This window comes from Diachasmimorpha longicaudata, chromosome 3 (assembly GCF_034640455.1).
Source record: "Diachasmimorpha longicaudata isolate KC_UGA_2023 chromosome 3, iyDiaLong2, whole genome shotgun sequence".
NCBI classification, from domain to species: Eukaryota; Metazoa; Arthropoda; class Insecta; order Hymenoptera; family Braconidae; genus Diachasmimorpha; species Diachasmimorpha longicaudata.
This window is the reverse complement of record NC_087227.1, coordinates 9,118,982-9,136,276: the sequence shown is the minus strand read 5'-3', so window position 1 is coordinate 9,136,276 and position 17,295 is coordinate 9,118,982. Positions and strand designations below refer to the sequence as shown.

General features: G+C 40.4%; 4 protein-coding genes across 11 annotated transcripts; 2 read left to right on the top strand and 2 right to left on the bottom strand.

Moving 5' to 3' along the window:
- The first annotated feature begins 35 nt into the window (after nt 1-35).
- LOC135160849 (growth hormone-regulated TBC protein 1) lies at nt 36-2,628 on the top strand. 3 transcript variants are annotated; one of them, XM_064117929.1, is made up of 6 exons: nt 36-185; nt 818-1,019; nt 1,091-1,321; nt 1,386-1,655; nt 1,731-1,916; nt 2,111-2,628. In XM_064117929.1, the coding sequence occupies exons 1-6, from the start codon at nt 118-120 to the stop codon at nt 2,216-2,218; spliced, it is 1,065 nt and encodes a 354-aa protein (XP_063973999.1). In that variant the 5' UTR covers nt 36-117; the 3' UTR covers nt 2,219-2,628. The 3 variants fall into 3 exon arrangements, with proteins under 3 accessions (XP_063973999.1, XP_063974001.1, XP_063974000.1); XM_064117931.1 differs by lacking the exon at nt 36-185 and adding an exon at nt 257-417; XM_064117930.1 differs by lacking the exon at nt 36-185 and adding an exon at nt 400-417 and having other exon boundaries at nt 804-1,019.
- LOC135160861 (mitochondrial import inner membrane translocase subunit TIM14) lies at nt 2,496-3,587 on the bottom strand. Its single transcript, XM_064117944.1, has 3 exons — nt 3,439-3,587; nt 3,040-3,174; nt 2,496-2,852 (listed from the first exon to the last, which is right to left on the bottom strand). The coding sequence occupies exons 1-3, from the start codon at nt 3,439-3,441 to the stop codon at nt 2,640-2,642; spliced, it is 351 nt and encodes a 116-aa protein (XP_063974014.1). The 5' UTR covers nt 3,442-3,587; the 3' UTR covers nt 2,496-2,639.
- A 68-nt stretch (nt 3,588-3,655) lies between these two features.
- On the top strand, nt 3,656-5,350 carry LOC135160858 (transmembrane protein 256 homolog). 2 transcript variants are annotated; one of them, XM_064117942.1, is made up of 4 exons: nt 3,656-3,920; nt 4,158-4,362; nt 4,438-4,547; nt 4,751-5,350. In XM_064117942.1, exons 2-4 carry the CDS (start codon nt 4,185-4,187, stop codon nt 4,892-4,894), a joined length of 432 nt encoding a protein of 143 aa, XP_063974012.1. In that variant the 5' UTR covers nt 3,656-3,920; nt 4,158-4,184; the 3' UTR covers nt 4,895-5,350. The 2 variants fall into 2 exon arrangements, with proteins under 2 accessions (XP_063974012.1, XP_063974011.1); XM_064117941.1 differs by having other exon boundaries at nt 3,665-3,920; nt 4,209-4,362.
- On the bottom strand, nt 5,276-17,258 carry Ctrip (circadian trip). Of its 5 annotated transcripts, none has more exons than XM_064117869.1 (6): nt 17,109-17,258; nt 16,901-17,059; nt 13,661-13,984; nt 10,314-13,155; nt 7,051-9,803; nt 5,276-6,797 (listed from the first exon to the last, which is right to left on the bottom strand). In XM_064117869.1, exons 3-6 carry the CDS (start codon nt 13,953-13,955, stop codon nt 6,601-6,603), a joined length of 6,087 nt encoding a protein of 2,028 aa, XP_063973939.1. In that variant the 5' UTR covers nt 13,956-13,984; nt 16,901-17,059; nt 17,109-17,258; the 3' UTR covers nt 5,276-6,600. The 5 variants fall into 5 exon arrangements, with proteins under 5 accessions (XP_063973939.1, XP_063973940.1, XP_063973941.1 ...); XM_064117870.1 differs by having other exon boundaries at nt 17,161-17,257; XM_064117871.1 differs by lacking the exons at nt 16,901-17,059; nt 17,109-17,258 and adding an exon at nt 14,690-14,964.
- Between the last annotated feature and the right edge of the window lie 37 nt (nt 17,259-17,295).

Genomic DNA, 17,295 nt, shown 5'->3' with positions numbered 1-17,295 from the left:
CATATGAATGATTTTTTGCTCAACTGAAATAGAATCGATGAAGAATAAAAAAAGAAAAAAAGGACAACAAAGGGCATCAACGCCGCGGCCGTTAGTGGCACTAGGTGTTAGGTTAGAATGTGTACGTGGTTCAGTTCCACTGACATCGCTCCTCCCACTCAGGGCATGGCCAGTTCATATTTCAGGTAAGAACTCTTTCTTTTTTCATTCATTGTTTGTAATTAAAAATGAGTGACTAATTCAATGCGAATAAAGGAAATTGTGCAAAAGTGACAATTGTGAGAGAATCCACGTTATGTTTTTTGTGACAATACACCTCACTTCAAGATATTGACATGAAATTTTTAATTATTGCTTCATTGTTGGAAGTTGCGCCATTCCCCGAATTCATTCCGTGTTCGTTTATTCATTTGGATGGTAAATTGCAAATGATAATGAAGATGTCTTCATTGTCATTATCTTATTTAATCTCTGTGAAATGATTTTGTGATGATTAATCATACTTGTGGATTAATATAATGTCATTTAGAAGATTTCGACAATTTTCATTAATCAAACAAACTGATATCTCGATTTTGACACAAGCTGGAAAGATTACAATCGTCGCAATGTTTTTATATTCAAAGTTTAACTGAAGAGCGACTTCAGAACCAAAACAATGACATTTGTGAAACCGTTGATAATGTCAATGATTTATTCCTAAATAAAGAATGTAAAAATTGAAATACTACAGTGGTTATATTGAGATGCAAAGGGACTTTGATAATTGTGGACCCTTTAACATATCAACTCCATTAATGCAGTCTAATGATTTCAGCAATGTTGACGAGTACGGTTTCGAGAGACCATCGGACTTTGACTACAGAAGTTATGAGGAGTTTATGTCAGAGTACCTGAAGGTTCTAGCAAAGCGAGCGAAAAAATGGTCGGAGATTGTCGGTGAGGGTAAATCACTGGAGCGCAGTATAACAATCAAACGATATGTTCGTAAAGGCATCCCGGGGGAGCACAGGGGAATGGTAACAATTCATGAGTTAATTTTACTTCAATTGGAGTTGATTGATGGAAATGATCTTATTTTTCTCGTCAGGTATGGCTGTCGGTCAGCGGAGGCGAAGACCTGAAAAATGCCAATCCTGATCTCTATCAGCAGCTACTCAATGGGCCTCACAACAGTCGAATTGCTGAGCTTATCAAAACTGATCTCCCTCGAACATTTCCTGAGAATATATTCTTCAACAATACAGTCAATCATCAGCATCAACTCTACAATATTTTACTGGCTTTTGCGCACGAAAATCAAACCGTTGGTTATTGTCAAGTGAGTTAAGCATTATTATCGTTGCAATGATTCAGACACTACTAATTCATGAAAATAATTTCAGGGACTGAATTACATAGCAGGATTACTACTTCTCGTAACAAAGAATGAAGAGACAGCATTTTGGCTATTGAAAGTATTAATCGAGAAAATATTACCGGACTATTATACTCCTACGATGGACGGATTATTGACAGATATCGATGTTCTTGCTGAACTCGTTAGATTAAAAATACCGGAGGTGCATCATCATGTTACTAGTTTAGAGTTGCCATGGGCACTGATTACAACGAAGTGGTTTATATGTTTATTTGCTGAAGTATTGCCAATTGAGGTCAGACAATAGCCATTTATTTTCGTTTTATTATTTTAATGAGCAGTTTACTGATGGTGGTATATTTTTTTACAGACAACACTTAGAATATGGGATTGTCTTTTTTACGAAGGCAGCAAAATAATATTTCGCGTAGCTCTCACACTCATCAAACGAAACAAAACCAATTTATTGTCGTGCCAGGATTTTACATTATTGGCAGACTGTTTTAAAGGCATTACGAAAGACAGTATAGTGTTGCAGTGTCATGAATTTATGCAGGTAATTGTTATATTGTCTTTGGAAAGTCTGCTATCTGCCTTAGGTGCGGAGATATTAATTAAAACTTGACCGAATATATTCTATTCGGAATGCTCTCACTTATAGAAAAAAAATTATATTTGTTCGCAGAATTTTCTGAGCCGGATAAATGCCAAAAATTAATGGCTGAAAATTAATCGTCTATTTTTTTTCAGAGTATTTTTAAAGTACCTGGATCACTGCCGAGAGCCACCATAGTGAAATTACGCACTAAAGTATCCCAAGAACGAGAATTACAAAAGAGACCGAAACTGGAGCGGTAGTATTAACTCAAAAAACGAAATTGAATTTATACTTTTACAGTCTAGTCACGTTTATATCAAAATATTGTTCCTGAAATATTGACTTCTTTCACAAAGAACGAATTTCCATTCGAAATAATGAAAAGAGAAAGAGAGAAAATTCTGTCCATTACGATAACTCATTCAGTGATGAAAAATCAATGCTCGTTAGATTAGAAAAAGTATTAATTGACTCTCTACTGAACAAAATCGCTGGATCGATGATTATTAAATTGGAAACAATGACTAATTGAGAGGATTTTGCAATTGATATGAGGCTTCAGTTTATTGCTCATGATCTAATAATAATTTATATTGGGTAATAATCAGGTGCAGTGTATTCACGTCAATTATTTACATGTCGGTTATTTTTCTAATTATGTACAAAGAAATTTTAGTTGCATTACTTTTCCAGCATATCCTTTGCCTCGTTTACTTTGGCAGCTATGTAGGGGGATCCTCCTCTGTCCGGATGATTGGCAGACATTACTTTTTTAAACTGTTCCTTAACTTTAGCCTTGTTAGCTGTAGGAGAGACACCCAGAATCAGACTGGCTTCCCTTTTCGTCATTGTTGGTTCAAATCCACCCTTGTGGTATTTACTATTTGCCAGTGACTGTGAAATACAAGAGTTATCGATTATTGTTCTCTCATTGAATAGACTAAATAGATTTTTAGAAGTTTATGTCTTGGGAAATGTTCGATGTTCTCACTGCAATGAGATGTGAAAGGCAAGAGAAAAATATATGATACGTAATTATGAAAAAGTGTAATGAGAACGATTGCTGAATTGAGATTAATACCTGGGAGTCAAGTTTGGGAAGCGATTTGAGAGCTTCCGACATCTTTTTAGAGAGAGTTGGCATGGATCTGATAATGTAACGACCCCCGAAGCCGACAATGGCAATGCCAACACCAGCCACAATAGCTGTACTCGCCTGGAAGTTAATATAATTATTTGTCATTAATTCACTCAATCAATCGTGATTGCAGTGAGTTCTCACCTCTTCCAAAATATCATTTGTTACTACGGGAGCATTCGTTGCTACCCAATTGCATCATAACAATTGTTTTAGTTAGGTTAACTCACTGTTATCCATTATTATCTGTATTTCACCTCATTGACAGGTGTTGCAAGTATATTTCTTATTATCTGGACAAAATTCTCATGTCAATGACTTAATTAGTCAGGTCGCACTTACCATTCTTTATCAGGATATAAGATGCGACGTAAATTTACTCCCAAGTTCAAAAAATGTCACACGAAATAACACATTTATTGCTCACGACACTTGGGGTACTAGGGATCACTTGGCCTGCCCTAGGGGCACTAGGGGTAGCGCCTCCAACCGCCAGAGTCATGATTTAATCTTTATCTAACCTTACCATTTATCGGTACTTCCTCTCCTATTCACCATAGAAAAATTCAAGTTTCAGTTACTTGCTGAAACCTTGTTGTCATCAAATAAAACATTACGGTCTAGTAAAACTACAATTAATAAATAATTCGGACATATCGACGTAGTTCTGATGGTCCAGACTGCTTTTCGCTCCTGGATTTACAAAATTCTTTGACCTTTGCACATCGTGCGGAATGGGAATATCTGAGACACTGAATTACGTACTTTTCACCAACCCCGTGAGCTCCAGTGCCGGTTCGTTGGCAAAAACCGCTGCATCAGCTGTAAGTTGCAAATAATTCAACCCATAAATATTGAAAATCATGACCTCTGCTGTCTTATTCCATAATTTGCATCATACATATTGACATTTTTCTTCAAGTCTACTATGTAGTGATAATAATATGGAATTGAATAGGCTTTTCATAATGCTTTATTGGCTGATGTCAACAATCAATTGGATGTTGAACATTCGGCGGATTCCATGATCATTCATTGCTTCATTGATAATTTATGTCTAGGTATTTTGAGTGGATGAGTGCAATCATATGCATCTTCATCGAATTTTCCAGGTCGTCAATTACTCAGGCCTCACGCCCCGGGTTGAATACAAGATGATCCCACCTGAACCTTTATGGAAATTGGCAGCAGCCTCAGGACCGTACATGAGGCTTGCAGGGCTCAGTGGAGCAGCTGCTGTAGTTCTCGGAGCATACGGAGCTCACAGTGAGAATTTATCGTAGAATATATAACGCTGAATGATTTGGTGACACGGTTGTGCATTATTTATTGATTTGCCAGGGAAATATCAGAACGAGGAATTGAAACAGGTGTTCGAGACTGCTAATAAGTACCATTTTTATCACTCATTGGCGATGGTGGGGCTGGCTATGTGCAGGGCACCACTTCTGGTTAGTACTCAGGCTTCTTATGAAACGCAGGAGTTGCATTTCTTAATAAGTGATACCATGTTAACGTATCTGTCCCCCCATTCAGAGATAATAGAGATAATCGTTGGTCGTGAAAAATAAATAATTTGAAATTATAATTTATGAAAATGGCTAACTCTGCTGATTTATTATTCTCCTATAATTGAATGAGTATTTGTTTTCAGACGGCTGCTCTGTGGATCTCTGGAACGTTCATGTTCTGTGGAAGTTGCTACTATTACGCCTTCACAGGTGACAAACGTTACAGCAAAGTCACTCCATTCGGAGGAACCTGTTTTATATTGGGCTGGCTTACCATGTGCATATAAATTATGAATTAAATGGCCCATAAGGTGTCTCAGACCAGCATAATTTGTTTAATATTACGAAAGGTTTTGTGAGGAGGTAAAATATTGTATGCCATGGGTTTCTGCGAAGTGGTAAATCGTCCAGACGAAATTCCAACATTTTACAATAAAATGTTAAGAGATTGATTTCTGAAGGATAAACTTTTCAACCGAAAGTCATGGCCTTTGATGCATTAAACCACTTCGCCATTGACATTATTTTTCGTATTAGATATTTCTAGTTGTTTATAAAAATAATCTCGGCGATAATAAAGAGAAGGGTTATTTACACTAATCTGAACGAAATTTCTTACTATTGGTGTTTTATTCAAGGATCTCAAAGGAAACAAAAGATATTCAGTATTCAAGTAAAATCAAAACGTTTTATGCTACTCAAATGATATAAATATAATCAATTTAGCCACTTTTAATTGTTCATATCAATATGCAAGTTTTTTTTATCGAATCACGCCCCGTTGCCATAATGGACTTTATCAAAAGGCTACAGGATAACACATTTTAACATAGTCAGATGTAACAAACACAGTCGGTGCATCGTCAGACCACTCACGGGATCACCCAATAATTGCCACTTCTCACAATGATAAAAATTAAACAAGCAAGATTATCTCCTTAATCCTTCTTTCAAACACAAAAAAAAAAAATCATCTTCCGATGTCCATCTCCCTTACTCGAAAATCTAAAATGGTCTGACAATGTAAACTATATCCTTACACGACTAAATAAAGTAATAAATTTGACTATTTTACCTAGAAATTATGAAATAATTATAATTTTATATAATGGTAGATCGATGAAATTAAATATAGTTTGTCGCATGTCAGTGGGTGAACCAAATCCTCCCCAAGATGTTCCCCAATTGACCAGCAAGAACAAACAAGAGATCGATTACAACACAACGAACAAGAGAAATACGAATGTCATGAATTCATTTAGACTCCATTTTTCGTGATACTCTCACTACTTATTAAACAATGCAACCATCCATCCCGATTCAACCACTTTTACATTGTTTTTTTCTGCAGTTTTATTTTCAGTAATAATCCTCAGCCCACACTGTCAGGGTCCTCATGGAGCACGTGGTAAGATAATTTTGACGATGCACATTAATTCATTATGCACCACTGATTAAAAAAAAATCATTTACACTTTAGTAATCGTCCTCTTGATTTCTAATGTATAATTCCGTTAGTAATCAGTGCCTCGTAGCGGTATGATAAAGTTATTTATATGTTATGAACCTGCGTATATCAAACTATGTTGAGATAACTAAGATATTTACAACTTATTACGTGTTTTTTTCATTGTTTTTTTTTGTTGTTTTTCATCATTTCGCTTTGAATATCTCGTTTTCATTTCAATCAAGACCAATTGATTTTCCAACCTCTTTAGCTCTTGACAACTGACTGAGAACATAGCTAGGATTATGGAAATTATTGTTTCAAATCGACAGGGGTACAGACTCAAAAATTTATCAAAATTATTAATGCACTTTCTCACGGATAAACTTTGAAAGTGACACTTAAGATGATTTTTTCATGTTTGAGACATTGAACTTTTCCTGTGGACACTCGTATCTTGAGACATTTACGGGACATTCGAGAGATGAATGAGATAACACGTGAAAAAAAATGTAATAGTAATAATAAATGACTTGGGATCCGTTTCTAGGAGAGGTGGAAAGAGTGCTGGCCCTCCTGTGCGGCAATTCGAAGTTTTTCGCGCATTATATCGAGAGTTGTGTAGTCAGGGAGTTTGAGATAGTTGACGCATGTCATGACAGAGGGGAGGAAATCGTCGGTCTTCATTGATGGGTCGAATGTCTTACGAACTATCGTTAAAGGTGGTGTAAGACTCTTGAATCCTGAAATCGGAAAATTTTTCATTTAAATAGAGTGAGAGCAATTAAAAGAAAATTTCTAGGTTGCAATAAATCTATTACTTTCAGTAAATATTCTTTTTGTACGAAAAAATAACTAAGACAAATTGCTTATGTTATTTATGTAAAATGTTGATATGAAAATCGCTGGAAAATATCCAAAAAATGGCGATCAAATGCAGTTCAAGGGAGAATTATATCCCATAATTATCAATTGAAAAAAATGCCAAGTACTTACCACCAACAGGCAGCCTCGGTGAACCAGTGACAAACTGAATAAATTGTCTCTGCTCCTCGCTATTGTACTCAGCCATAACTTCAAACAAGAACCTAATGGCCCTGGAATCAGGAGTGTATCCATGATCCGTCCTACAGCACTCCAATAGTGTCTTGACATCCCACTGTCCCCCACTCTGATGATGCCCACAGAAGACAGCCTCCAGTTCCTCCGGGAAAAAAAGCCTCAACTGATTCGGTGGGAAAACTGACTCAAAGCCTTCCCTGAAAGCCTCCATCTGTCTGAAGACTCCCTCATACAGGAACCAGTGGACAACCAGCTTGATGTACAGATCGAGGTTGTGAACCGTAACTGGGATTTCACTTCCTCCTTTCCTCAATTCAATATTCGCATAGCCAGGTAGCTCAAACACAAGCCCCAGATCAGCAACAGGGCAATTATCCAAGTCCAACATCTCGATGAGCTGTGCCTTCTCATTAGCCCTGAGTGTCTGATCCCTCTCAATAGCCTCTTTCCTCCGGACAATATCCTGCAGTTTGTTTAACGTTCTGTAGACATCAGGACATATGTGTGCGAGGTCAGCAAGTGTGAGAGTGTGTTCCTCCCCCAGTAGCCATCTGTAAAATGTAAAACTGAAGGGTAGATCCAGCATCCTCGAGTCGTAGATCGCCTTTGCCATGAATTTTCCGAGAAACTTGAATCTTGTCTTCAACTTTGCTAGGGCTGGGACCTTGGTATTCCAGGGCGTTGGCTTCGTGAAGAGGCCTTGTGTGGAATGAATGTAGCTAGTTTCATTAGCAGATCCGTGCCACATATCCAGTTCAGCCCTCTGAAATTCCCTGGAGACCAGAGCGTAGAACTCAAGAGTTGGACCCAAGCCAGTACCAACTTCATTAATATATTGCACCTCAAGAAGAGCCTTGCTCGATGCAAGATCCTGAATCACCTGTTCAGCTTGTTTGAATATATCGGTCCTCGATATCGTTCGTTTTCTCCTCTCTAATCTCGGTGTCACACGCTCCTGAGAGTCAGAGCCTGATAACTCTGGGGCTGAGTCTAGAAGTCTCTGTAGTGCTCTATCACGATCGAAGGATGTTGCATACAATAAAAGCTGGCGGGTCTCAAAGGGGAATAAGAATGGACAAACCGAGGCTATTTGCTGCAGCCAGGATGGGAGATTACCAGTCATGATAACCAGTGGATCCTGCAGCTGTCGATTCGCTTTCGCTGCGATTTTATTATTGATGAAATCTTGAGCTGATAGGAGAGGAGCACTCTTAAAATGTGGGAAGAGTACCCCCCAGTGTCTGTTCAGGGAATGAAGTAGTCGAAGGAGGCACAATCCATCCAACGAAGCATCTGAAATTGTGACTGATGGCAGAGCTGGAGCCAGGTAAGGGGCAAGAGGGCATCTTGGTGGAGGAACAGCTCCCTCCAACCACAAACTATCTTCTTTACGTTTCGAACTGATTTTTGTTGATTTTCCTTTTCCCTTTCTACTCGATGTACTCTGAGAGCTAGATCCTGGTTTCGGTGAATTTGTTGTCTCCTCCTCTGGAACTGGTCTGTAATATATTGTGTGGGTTTGTACCCAAACAGCATCGTGACCCAATGGTGGTTCTGTATCCGTTTCGGGTTCAGAATGATCAATACCAGCACAACTGAACTGTCTCACCGCCTGATAAACCGTCATATTGAATGGTAAAACCTCATCACCAATTAAAAATTGAAGCTTATGCTTTGATCCCTGAGAGATAACAACAGCAGCCAGAGTGTCATCAATATCATCCTCACTATTATCATCATCACTGACCATTGATTCGGCATCTCTAATTCTACCATAACCTCGAACCATAAGGTAACGCTCAATAGCTTGAACCAGGGCCAGTGGATCGATCTTCACAGTGCCTCCTTTCCACTGTTTGAGATTATTGCAATCGGGATGCCGTTGAAGATTGCACTTCAACTGATGGGTGTTAAAAAATTTGAGGGCACTTGTACCACTTCGTCCAGCACCAGAGCCTGCTGGTAGATCATGGACTTTTACAGGGAATTGCTCCAACTGGGCGACACAACTGTTCAATTTATTGACAAGTGCGCCAAAAGCTCCTGGATTCATGTCAATGGGGCCGTCTGTGTTGGAGTCTTGTTGCAGTGTAGATTCGGCAAAGAGTTTCCAAAACATTCTCAGACGATCGTAACGGTTACCTGGGGCTTCTGTTGTCGTCAGGTGATTCAGGAGAGCTTTTATCAAACCACTGTAATTCATTTCGAAGGGTGAGATGTCACTCTCTAGAACTATATCTCGTAGTTCCGTCAGGGCAGAGAGCATCTCATCAAGTTCGTTGGATTGGAGACGCTGGATTGCTGATGTGAGACGAGATAGTACTGTCAGAGCTGGATGAGTGCACGGTGCATCATCCTGGTATCTCGATAGAAATTGTCCTGCCTGCTCACGAACCCAAGTTTTAGCTTTATCCCGATTGCCACCAGTTAGACTGGGATTGCTTGGGGGTTTGGTGAGACTCGTTGACGAGGTTGAATCACGTTTGTCACTCGATGCACTCGAAGCAGATGATTTTCTACCCCAACGCGCTGGGTTCAAGTTACCGAGGAAACGATTGTTCTTCTGAGCGAAACCTGTGAAGAGGGATTCTGCTTGGGGTGACTGTTGAGGGGTCGTGGCACTTCCCAGACGAGAGAGCCTTCCTTTCTTGTTTTGGCGTTTGCGTTTCAAGACGTCTCCAATTCTTCTAAAACAGAGCGATTTTTAGTTTTCTTGGGATTCGAGGGAACAGTATATTATGCCCCTAGGGAGTAAAAGTCTTTTCTGACAATTGTGACGGTTATAACCCGAGCCCAAGGCGAAGGTTATAATTACATGAGCCGGAAAATACTTTTACTGCCGGGAGGCATATGATATTTTGTGCCTCGAGGACTGGAAATCCCGATCTAAACGAATGAAATGAGGTTACAATCGCGATCGCCAGTCCCTAGGGACATAAAGATACTTCTATTTACGGAAAACTGATGGAAAACTGACTTTCATATCCAACACTAAAAAATGGTCTTGAAAAAATCCCAAGTTATGCTGTCAATGAAGTCTCAATAATATTTCCCACCTTTACCTTATCAAAGTTATGAACTTTTCTCAAACATATCAAACTTTGCTTTCATATGAAAGAAAACGTATAATTGATGGACTCAAAATTTATATTTTGGACGATTATTAAAAAGATTAATGAAGTAATTAAATCACTTACAAGTGGGCACTTGGTGGTGTACTCGCAGGATCCTCAACTGACGAACTCAACTCCGTACGACTTCTTGTCTCCATAGTAGCCGTGAGACTTGGTCTCAATTGACTAGATGCAATTGAACCAAACAAAATATTTCCATTAGTCGTCGGTGAAGCAACTGGAGATGTGGCACTGCTAGATGACAGTGTCATTGTTGATGACAATGGTGTATTGGATGGACCTGGTTGGGGAGTTGGTAATGATGTACCAGAAGTGCACTTGGGTGGTGATACACCAAGAGGTACCTCAGGGTCAGCTAATTGTCGTACTTGATGCAATACTCCCTCTCGGTGAAAATGCACACCAAATACTTGGGGCAAACGTTTCATGAGAATACTGGCCATTTGCAATGCGCCTATTACAATTCGAAGGTCTTGAGAGGCTAGCATACCAGCTATGTGAGATGATACCACTTGATTTTTTAGAACATCCTTTAATAAATCAGTTGATGCATAATAAACCATCCTCAGGAGTGCCCTGAGACACTTGTGCTTGACAGCAGGACCAGCAGAACTGCTGTAAACTTCATATAATACAGAAAAAAGTGTTCTGATAAATGACACCAGCCACTCATTGGTCTCAATAACCGGAGGTACGACATCCATATTTCCCGAGCAAGTGGGGCTCTTCCCCTCAGCAGCATCAGTCATAACCCTCCTAAAGATACTCCTCGCCATACCAATGTCTTCGTTGATTTGCTTCATCATAGTCAGATCGATGGTGTAAGTTCTGCCCAAAGTGGAAAGACAAATTTCATCCTCACCATTCTGAAAAGCCATTTCAATGATTCGGGAATCAATAGTGCTAAAGGGATGACAGCAGTGTCTCTCATCCCTCCACTCCCAGTGAACAGTCTCCTGTTGATTATTCGTTCTCTCAAGAAGACTATTGACACTGAATATACCGTCGGTGGGTAGCGGTGGCATAAGTTCCTCAATGAGACAAGTAATTTCGAACCACTCCTGAGGTGACCTTGGCACAAGGTCGACATCCTCCGTCTTGACTTCCAGTGACCCAGTGAGAAGATAGCTCAATGTAAAGGCAATATTCTGCTGAAGTAAAAGTTGTGCCAAGTCGGGGCAACGATTCGATATCACAGAGAGCATTCGTAGTACAGTTATAAAATTTCCAATGCTATTGACTGGCGGTGTAATCATGAGTAATTGCTGTAAATTCTGTAATAATTCAGCAGTAATGATTTTATGCAACATAACAGGATCATGTTGAAAACTATCAACAAGCCTGCTGAATGCCTGACACACACACTCGACACTCTTTTTATCCTGATTGGTAAGTCTACTGGTGAGCAATGGGAGACTCTCAACGACAAGATGAAAATCATCAGGATGAAGATTTTGACAGCAATTGGCTGTTATTGTCAGGGCAGCACGTTGAGCTGTGATATTGAAAAAGTCCACGAATTTAAGGCACGCTGAAACACCACCAGCGTGAAGGATTGTCTTGCTGTGTCTTCTCGAGAGCATAGCAAGGGCTGTGAGACACTGTTCAGCCACATCCATGCACTCGATTGACTCTAATTTCTGGAGAAATACTGGGACTGCGTCAACGACGACTGTCGATGATCGAGGAAGAGCCTCCATCATGTACGTCAGGGCACGACAGGCGTGTGTCATAATGACAAAATTGTGCTCGATACCAAGAAGATTTATCAATGCTGCTACTACTTGTTTCACCGGAAAACCCGTCAATGTATCCTCATTTCCCATTACAAGTATCTCTCCCATTCCTATCACAGCCTGTAGCTGTTCTCCTTCATCGTCAACAGCTTGTAACCCAGCAAGTAGTTGTTGGGCCTTAGCAGCTGAACTTGCCCCCATACTTCGATTCAGCAGATGCTGCATCCGCGATCCAAGGGCTCCAAAAACGTGGGGAGGAAGGCCACGAGCCTCCAAAAGGGCCTGAAGTCTTCCAACTTCTCCATCATCACTCTCACTGTCACCAGTAGTTCCAGACATTCCAGAGGGGCCACCGCTAGCAGCTGCTGCTGTCGCTGGTGTTGAATGCTCGTCTCCAGGGGTTGAGCTCTGTTGATTTGGGACTGTTGTCGGTGTGGGAAGGGTTGTGGGTGTTGATTCAGATCCTGACATGAGACCACCTCCACTTGAGGTTGGATTCTCACAGGATTTACGAGCACGTGAGGAGGAACGATGACGGGAGCTAGAGCAAGATGAGCCTTCTTTCTTGTGCTTTGATAATACCTTCGAGGTCAACTCCTTAGGTTGATCCGAGGTGAGTTTCACTCGGGAACGCAGCAAGTGTTTGTGAGTTGGATGATGGTGGCTAGAGTTGGTGGAGGCAGACACAGAGGGGTTGACAACTGACGTGGATGTGACACCACTAGTCCCTGCCCCGTCATGTGCCAACGCCCCTCCACCGCTCTCCACAGAGTTACTAGCTGCGTTACCCACTCTGATGCTTGACTTGACACCCAATGCTTGACTACTCGTACCACCGTTTGTGTGGGCTGATACACTACTATGGGATTTCGTAGCTCTACCTCTCGATGTTGTTGGACTATTAATCGATGAACTAGCTCCAGGTAACAAATTGTAATTACCGAATGATTTTCTACTATTGTAGAATGTCGATGATGTGGAATCAAATGAATTACTGCTTCCTTGAACACTTCGTGGATTTTGTGGCGTACGCGAACGAGTGCGTGATGCGACGCAATCTATTGGGGCAGGATTATGTTCAGCTTGGCTGTGTTTTGTTGAATTTTTCCTCGTTGTAGTGATACCACTCGTGGAATGCTGTCCCTTGGGCTGTGCTCTCCAGTCAATATCTTTAATGGTTACACCAAAATCATTTGTTTTTCGTTCTCAGCAAAATAAACTGATCACACGATCAGGTAACCAAAGTTTTTTTAGAAGTACGTGTTCACTCGGAGTGAAGTCTGTGGCTTGAAAATTTTCAGGTTCAGGTAGGTTAATCTTTGTCATCGCCACCTGAAGATTAATATATTTCAGATAAAAAAAAATCTCATGACTCAATACTGAGATTGAATTGCAGATCTGAAGAATTTGACTAAGAAACTTATTCTGGAAAGTCCAGAATTTTAAGGTTAAATGGGGTTGACATGAACCCACTGATATTCAACAACGAGGATTGAAAAGCCTTTCACTGAAGAAAAAACGGCCAAAATACTTGGATATCGTTAACTGTTCAACAATTGTTCTGTTCACCTCATGTGCTGGGAAATTTTCAAGCCATAAATTTCTCGATCCACGTGAACGTGTGCTTCTCAAAAAACTCTTGTCTTCGCAATATTAAAAATCCCATATACTCACCAGTGAGAGTTCCTACGCCACTTCCATAGCCCTTCCTCTCCTCTTTATTTTTACCCTCGCCCCTCGAATCAACCGATCGTCTGTGTGTACTCGTAACACTAGAAACCAGTGGAGCTTGTAGCTCAGTTTGTCTTCTCCGTTTTTCTGTCAATGTTGTAACAACTGTTTGTGTATTCTGTCGTTTTCTATAACCACTAGTGCCACTGCTCGTCCCCCGTAATTTAGAGGCGTCTGCTGAAGCACTGGCCTTCTCTACAGACCCCCCGAGCGACGACTGATCTTGTTGATCTGCCATAGATTAATCGACGCATGCCACTATTCTGTCTGTAACAAAAAAAAACGTTATGCTCTCGCCAATTTCTCATAACGCAGCTGATAATGCCAATGGAACTCGTGTTTATGGAAGGATTATCATTAATTCTTATCACCAAAGGCATGACACGGAATTCACAACACACATACATCACATATGATTTAATTTTCATGATGAATATCGTCACATTCAAGTAGCAATAACCAAAAAAAATATATATCTCTCCCACCAAGCGTTTAAATGCCCTCTAAGACCATTTGCTGTCCATAATGCGCACTTTACTCTTTTATGTCTCTTCGTATGAAAAAAAAACATAAATAATACTCCAGAAATAAAAGTAAGTCACCTTAAGGAGAATGAATCCCGAAAAAATCCATGATAATAACTCCAATTGTCCTGGCCAACTACATCAACATCAGATGCAACTGAACAATCGCACAAACTTTATATTTATGAAAATATTGTGAAGATCACAACGTAGGTGGACAACAAAGACTCTCACTCAGTCTGAGCAAGCCACCATTTGCTTGGCTCTGGGAAAGTAATGGAGGACAAGTTTAGTCTTTTCCCACTACCTCGTACCTCGGATATACTTGTGTGTCGCCAGTGAGCCTCTCCGTTGAGAATAACCGAGAAAAAAGCACCTCGTGATGCTTGCACCAGTGCCCTTGCACGCGATTAAATAAAATAAAAAATGCCAATTTGAAGGGAATTACCTGAATTTTGAAGGAGCATGCTCGATACATATCACCAGAGCACAAAAAAAAACGCGTGAATATTATTGTATATCGAGCACGACGCACGACGCCGTACTGTAGTCACTCCTGGGGGGTAGGGATGGGGACAACACACACTTATGCACTTATCACTCGAGTATTTTCATGAAAACCTGGGGGGAGGGGAGAAGAATGAAAAAAATCCAACAGAGAGACAAGTAAACGCAAAAAGTTGTGAGTAATCTACTGTACACAATGACCAAGAGAATGAATCCCCACAGACCTGAGAACTGAATAAAACTGAACGGAACAGCCGAATCACCAGAATGTGCCTGGGCCCAGGTTGGTTAGGATTTTTGTGGAGGGAGGTAGGGGACAAGGGGAGCTCCGCCCACTCAACGAAAAGAAAATTATTCAGACAGAGACAGAATAAAATGAGCAACTAAATTAAATGGACTTGAAATTTTTTTTTCTAAAGTGATTAGACCCTCGATTGCCTACACTCGGGAACACGTCACACCGATGAACAAACGGAACCGAGTCTCGAGGTCACTTTGACTATTTTTTTCTTCATTATTGGGACTTTTGTTTATTCTAATTTATCGAGGATTTACAGTGATTACGATTTAAAGGGTTCTACGGGGGAGGACTCGAAGTTTTGGTAGTATGTGGGGAGTAACCCGTGCACGTATTTTGCTCTCGCCAAATAGATTGTGGAGAATAACACCGAGTGAGAGGGTTTCTTTGGTTGCATTGCCCAAAGGCAGCGAACGCGCAGGTGCGGGAGCTCCTCAAGTTCTAGCCAGCCTTCGGTGGAAGTGCGTGCGATGTGTGTACATGCTGACGAGGCTCACATCGCGGATTTCGCTTTTTTTTTGGGAATTCGAGAGGATGAGGGGGCAACGGGGAGCGATATCGGGGAATTTTAATTCTGAAAAATATTGAGACATCATGCGGGTAATGAGACTTTTTTTTTTGGCGAAGGGAACCCGTATCTATAGAAATTTCCAGAATGTTCTTTTAATTCTCCAGTCATTAGTTTTTACTTATCATATTATTTTATTGTTTGGACGACGCAGTGATCGAGTCGATAAAGCAGTTTCACCGATGACAATTAATTACTTACTAGAGGAAAGTACGATTCAAATCGCTCAGATTGATTCAGCGGTTCTATTTTCCATTACATTGAAAAGATTGAAAAAAATGAATTGCAATGTAAAAATGTGAATTAATGTTCATTAAAAGATATTGATCAGTAAATGAGGTTTTTTTAGAGAGCATGAGATCCTCCAGAAAAAATTAATTGTGATGTTTTGCTGTAAGTCGAGGAATTCTCGTGACATTGTCATTTTTCTCCAGAAAAGAAACCCTTCTATTTTCTCTCATTGTGAGAATTATAATCCAATTAAAAATGCATAAATTGACGAGTCAGTTCCATGTGAAAATAAAATTGTAGCCTAAACAAATGGAATGTCCATATTGATGGGAAAATTGAAAAAAAAAAAATTTCCCCAGTCCTCAAATTTTTGAGGCATGACTGTAGGCTCCACCGAGAAATATGAAGAGAGCTCCGTCGTAATTATTATGAAATATCACATTATTGTCTAGGTCAATTAACCCAGAAAATTCGAAGCTGTCCCAGTTGTTTGAGAATAAGAAGGGAATTGCTGCATTGAAATGAATAATTTTCACAAGACGAATCCCCCTGCTATCCACATTAATTTGTAGTGGTTGACAACCTCTTGGGCTTCTGGGAGGTTATCTGCCCGAGACCCTAATTTGTCTAGGCACAGCATAAACCGAAATATCCGATAAGCCGAAAATCCCAACAATTTGGCGACATTGATTTTTGAACAGCTGTGCAGGGCAGGTTCTTTGTGCCCTCTCACTCATGTCTCGAGATGCTGGCGACCTTTAGGACGTCGACCGATTGGTCGGCTCACCAACAGGACCTACCCAATTGTTTTCCTGATTGCATACCGAGAACTCGATGGGTCGTTTACTAATAAAACGAACCGATACCTGAGACTGTTATTAAAATGCAGGAGCTGATTGTCCCAGGGTAATTTACAAGTCCTACCCTCCCCCAACCCAATAAATGCGTAATACCAACGTATCATCACACTGCTCTCTTTGTCGAATCGATGATAAGTACGTAGTTTATCTCCTGCTCGTTGTGTGCGATTCAATGGAAAAAGTGGAAAAACTCACCGAAAAAAAACGGTGAGCTCCTTCCTCTGGAAGTGGAACTCTCCAGTTACGCAACGTGAGCAATGCGCTGTACGAAGAGGACACGTGTGAAAATATCAGCAAAAACGAACTGTCAAGTTGAGCTGTTAGCCTTGACTCCCATCGGCCTCTGCAGACTAACTATTATCAACCAATTAAATTGTCATTTTTTTTTCAGTCAAATTTTTACCTCAACTCGATGCTCTCTTTTTTACTCCTTCGAGGATCGATTTTTTTCTTACCAAAGTGCAGCGGTTGAGGGACTAACCAGCTGTACTGAGAAATAGAAATTCTTGGTATCACGTTCTAGGTGCGATCTACACGCTTTGAGAGACTTTGCTGGTCCCTTGTCCCTTCGAGTTTCGTGGATTTTCGGG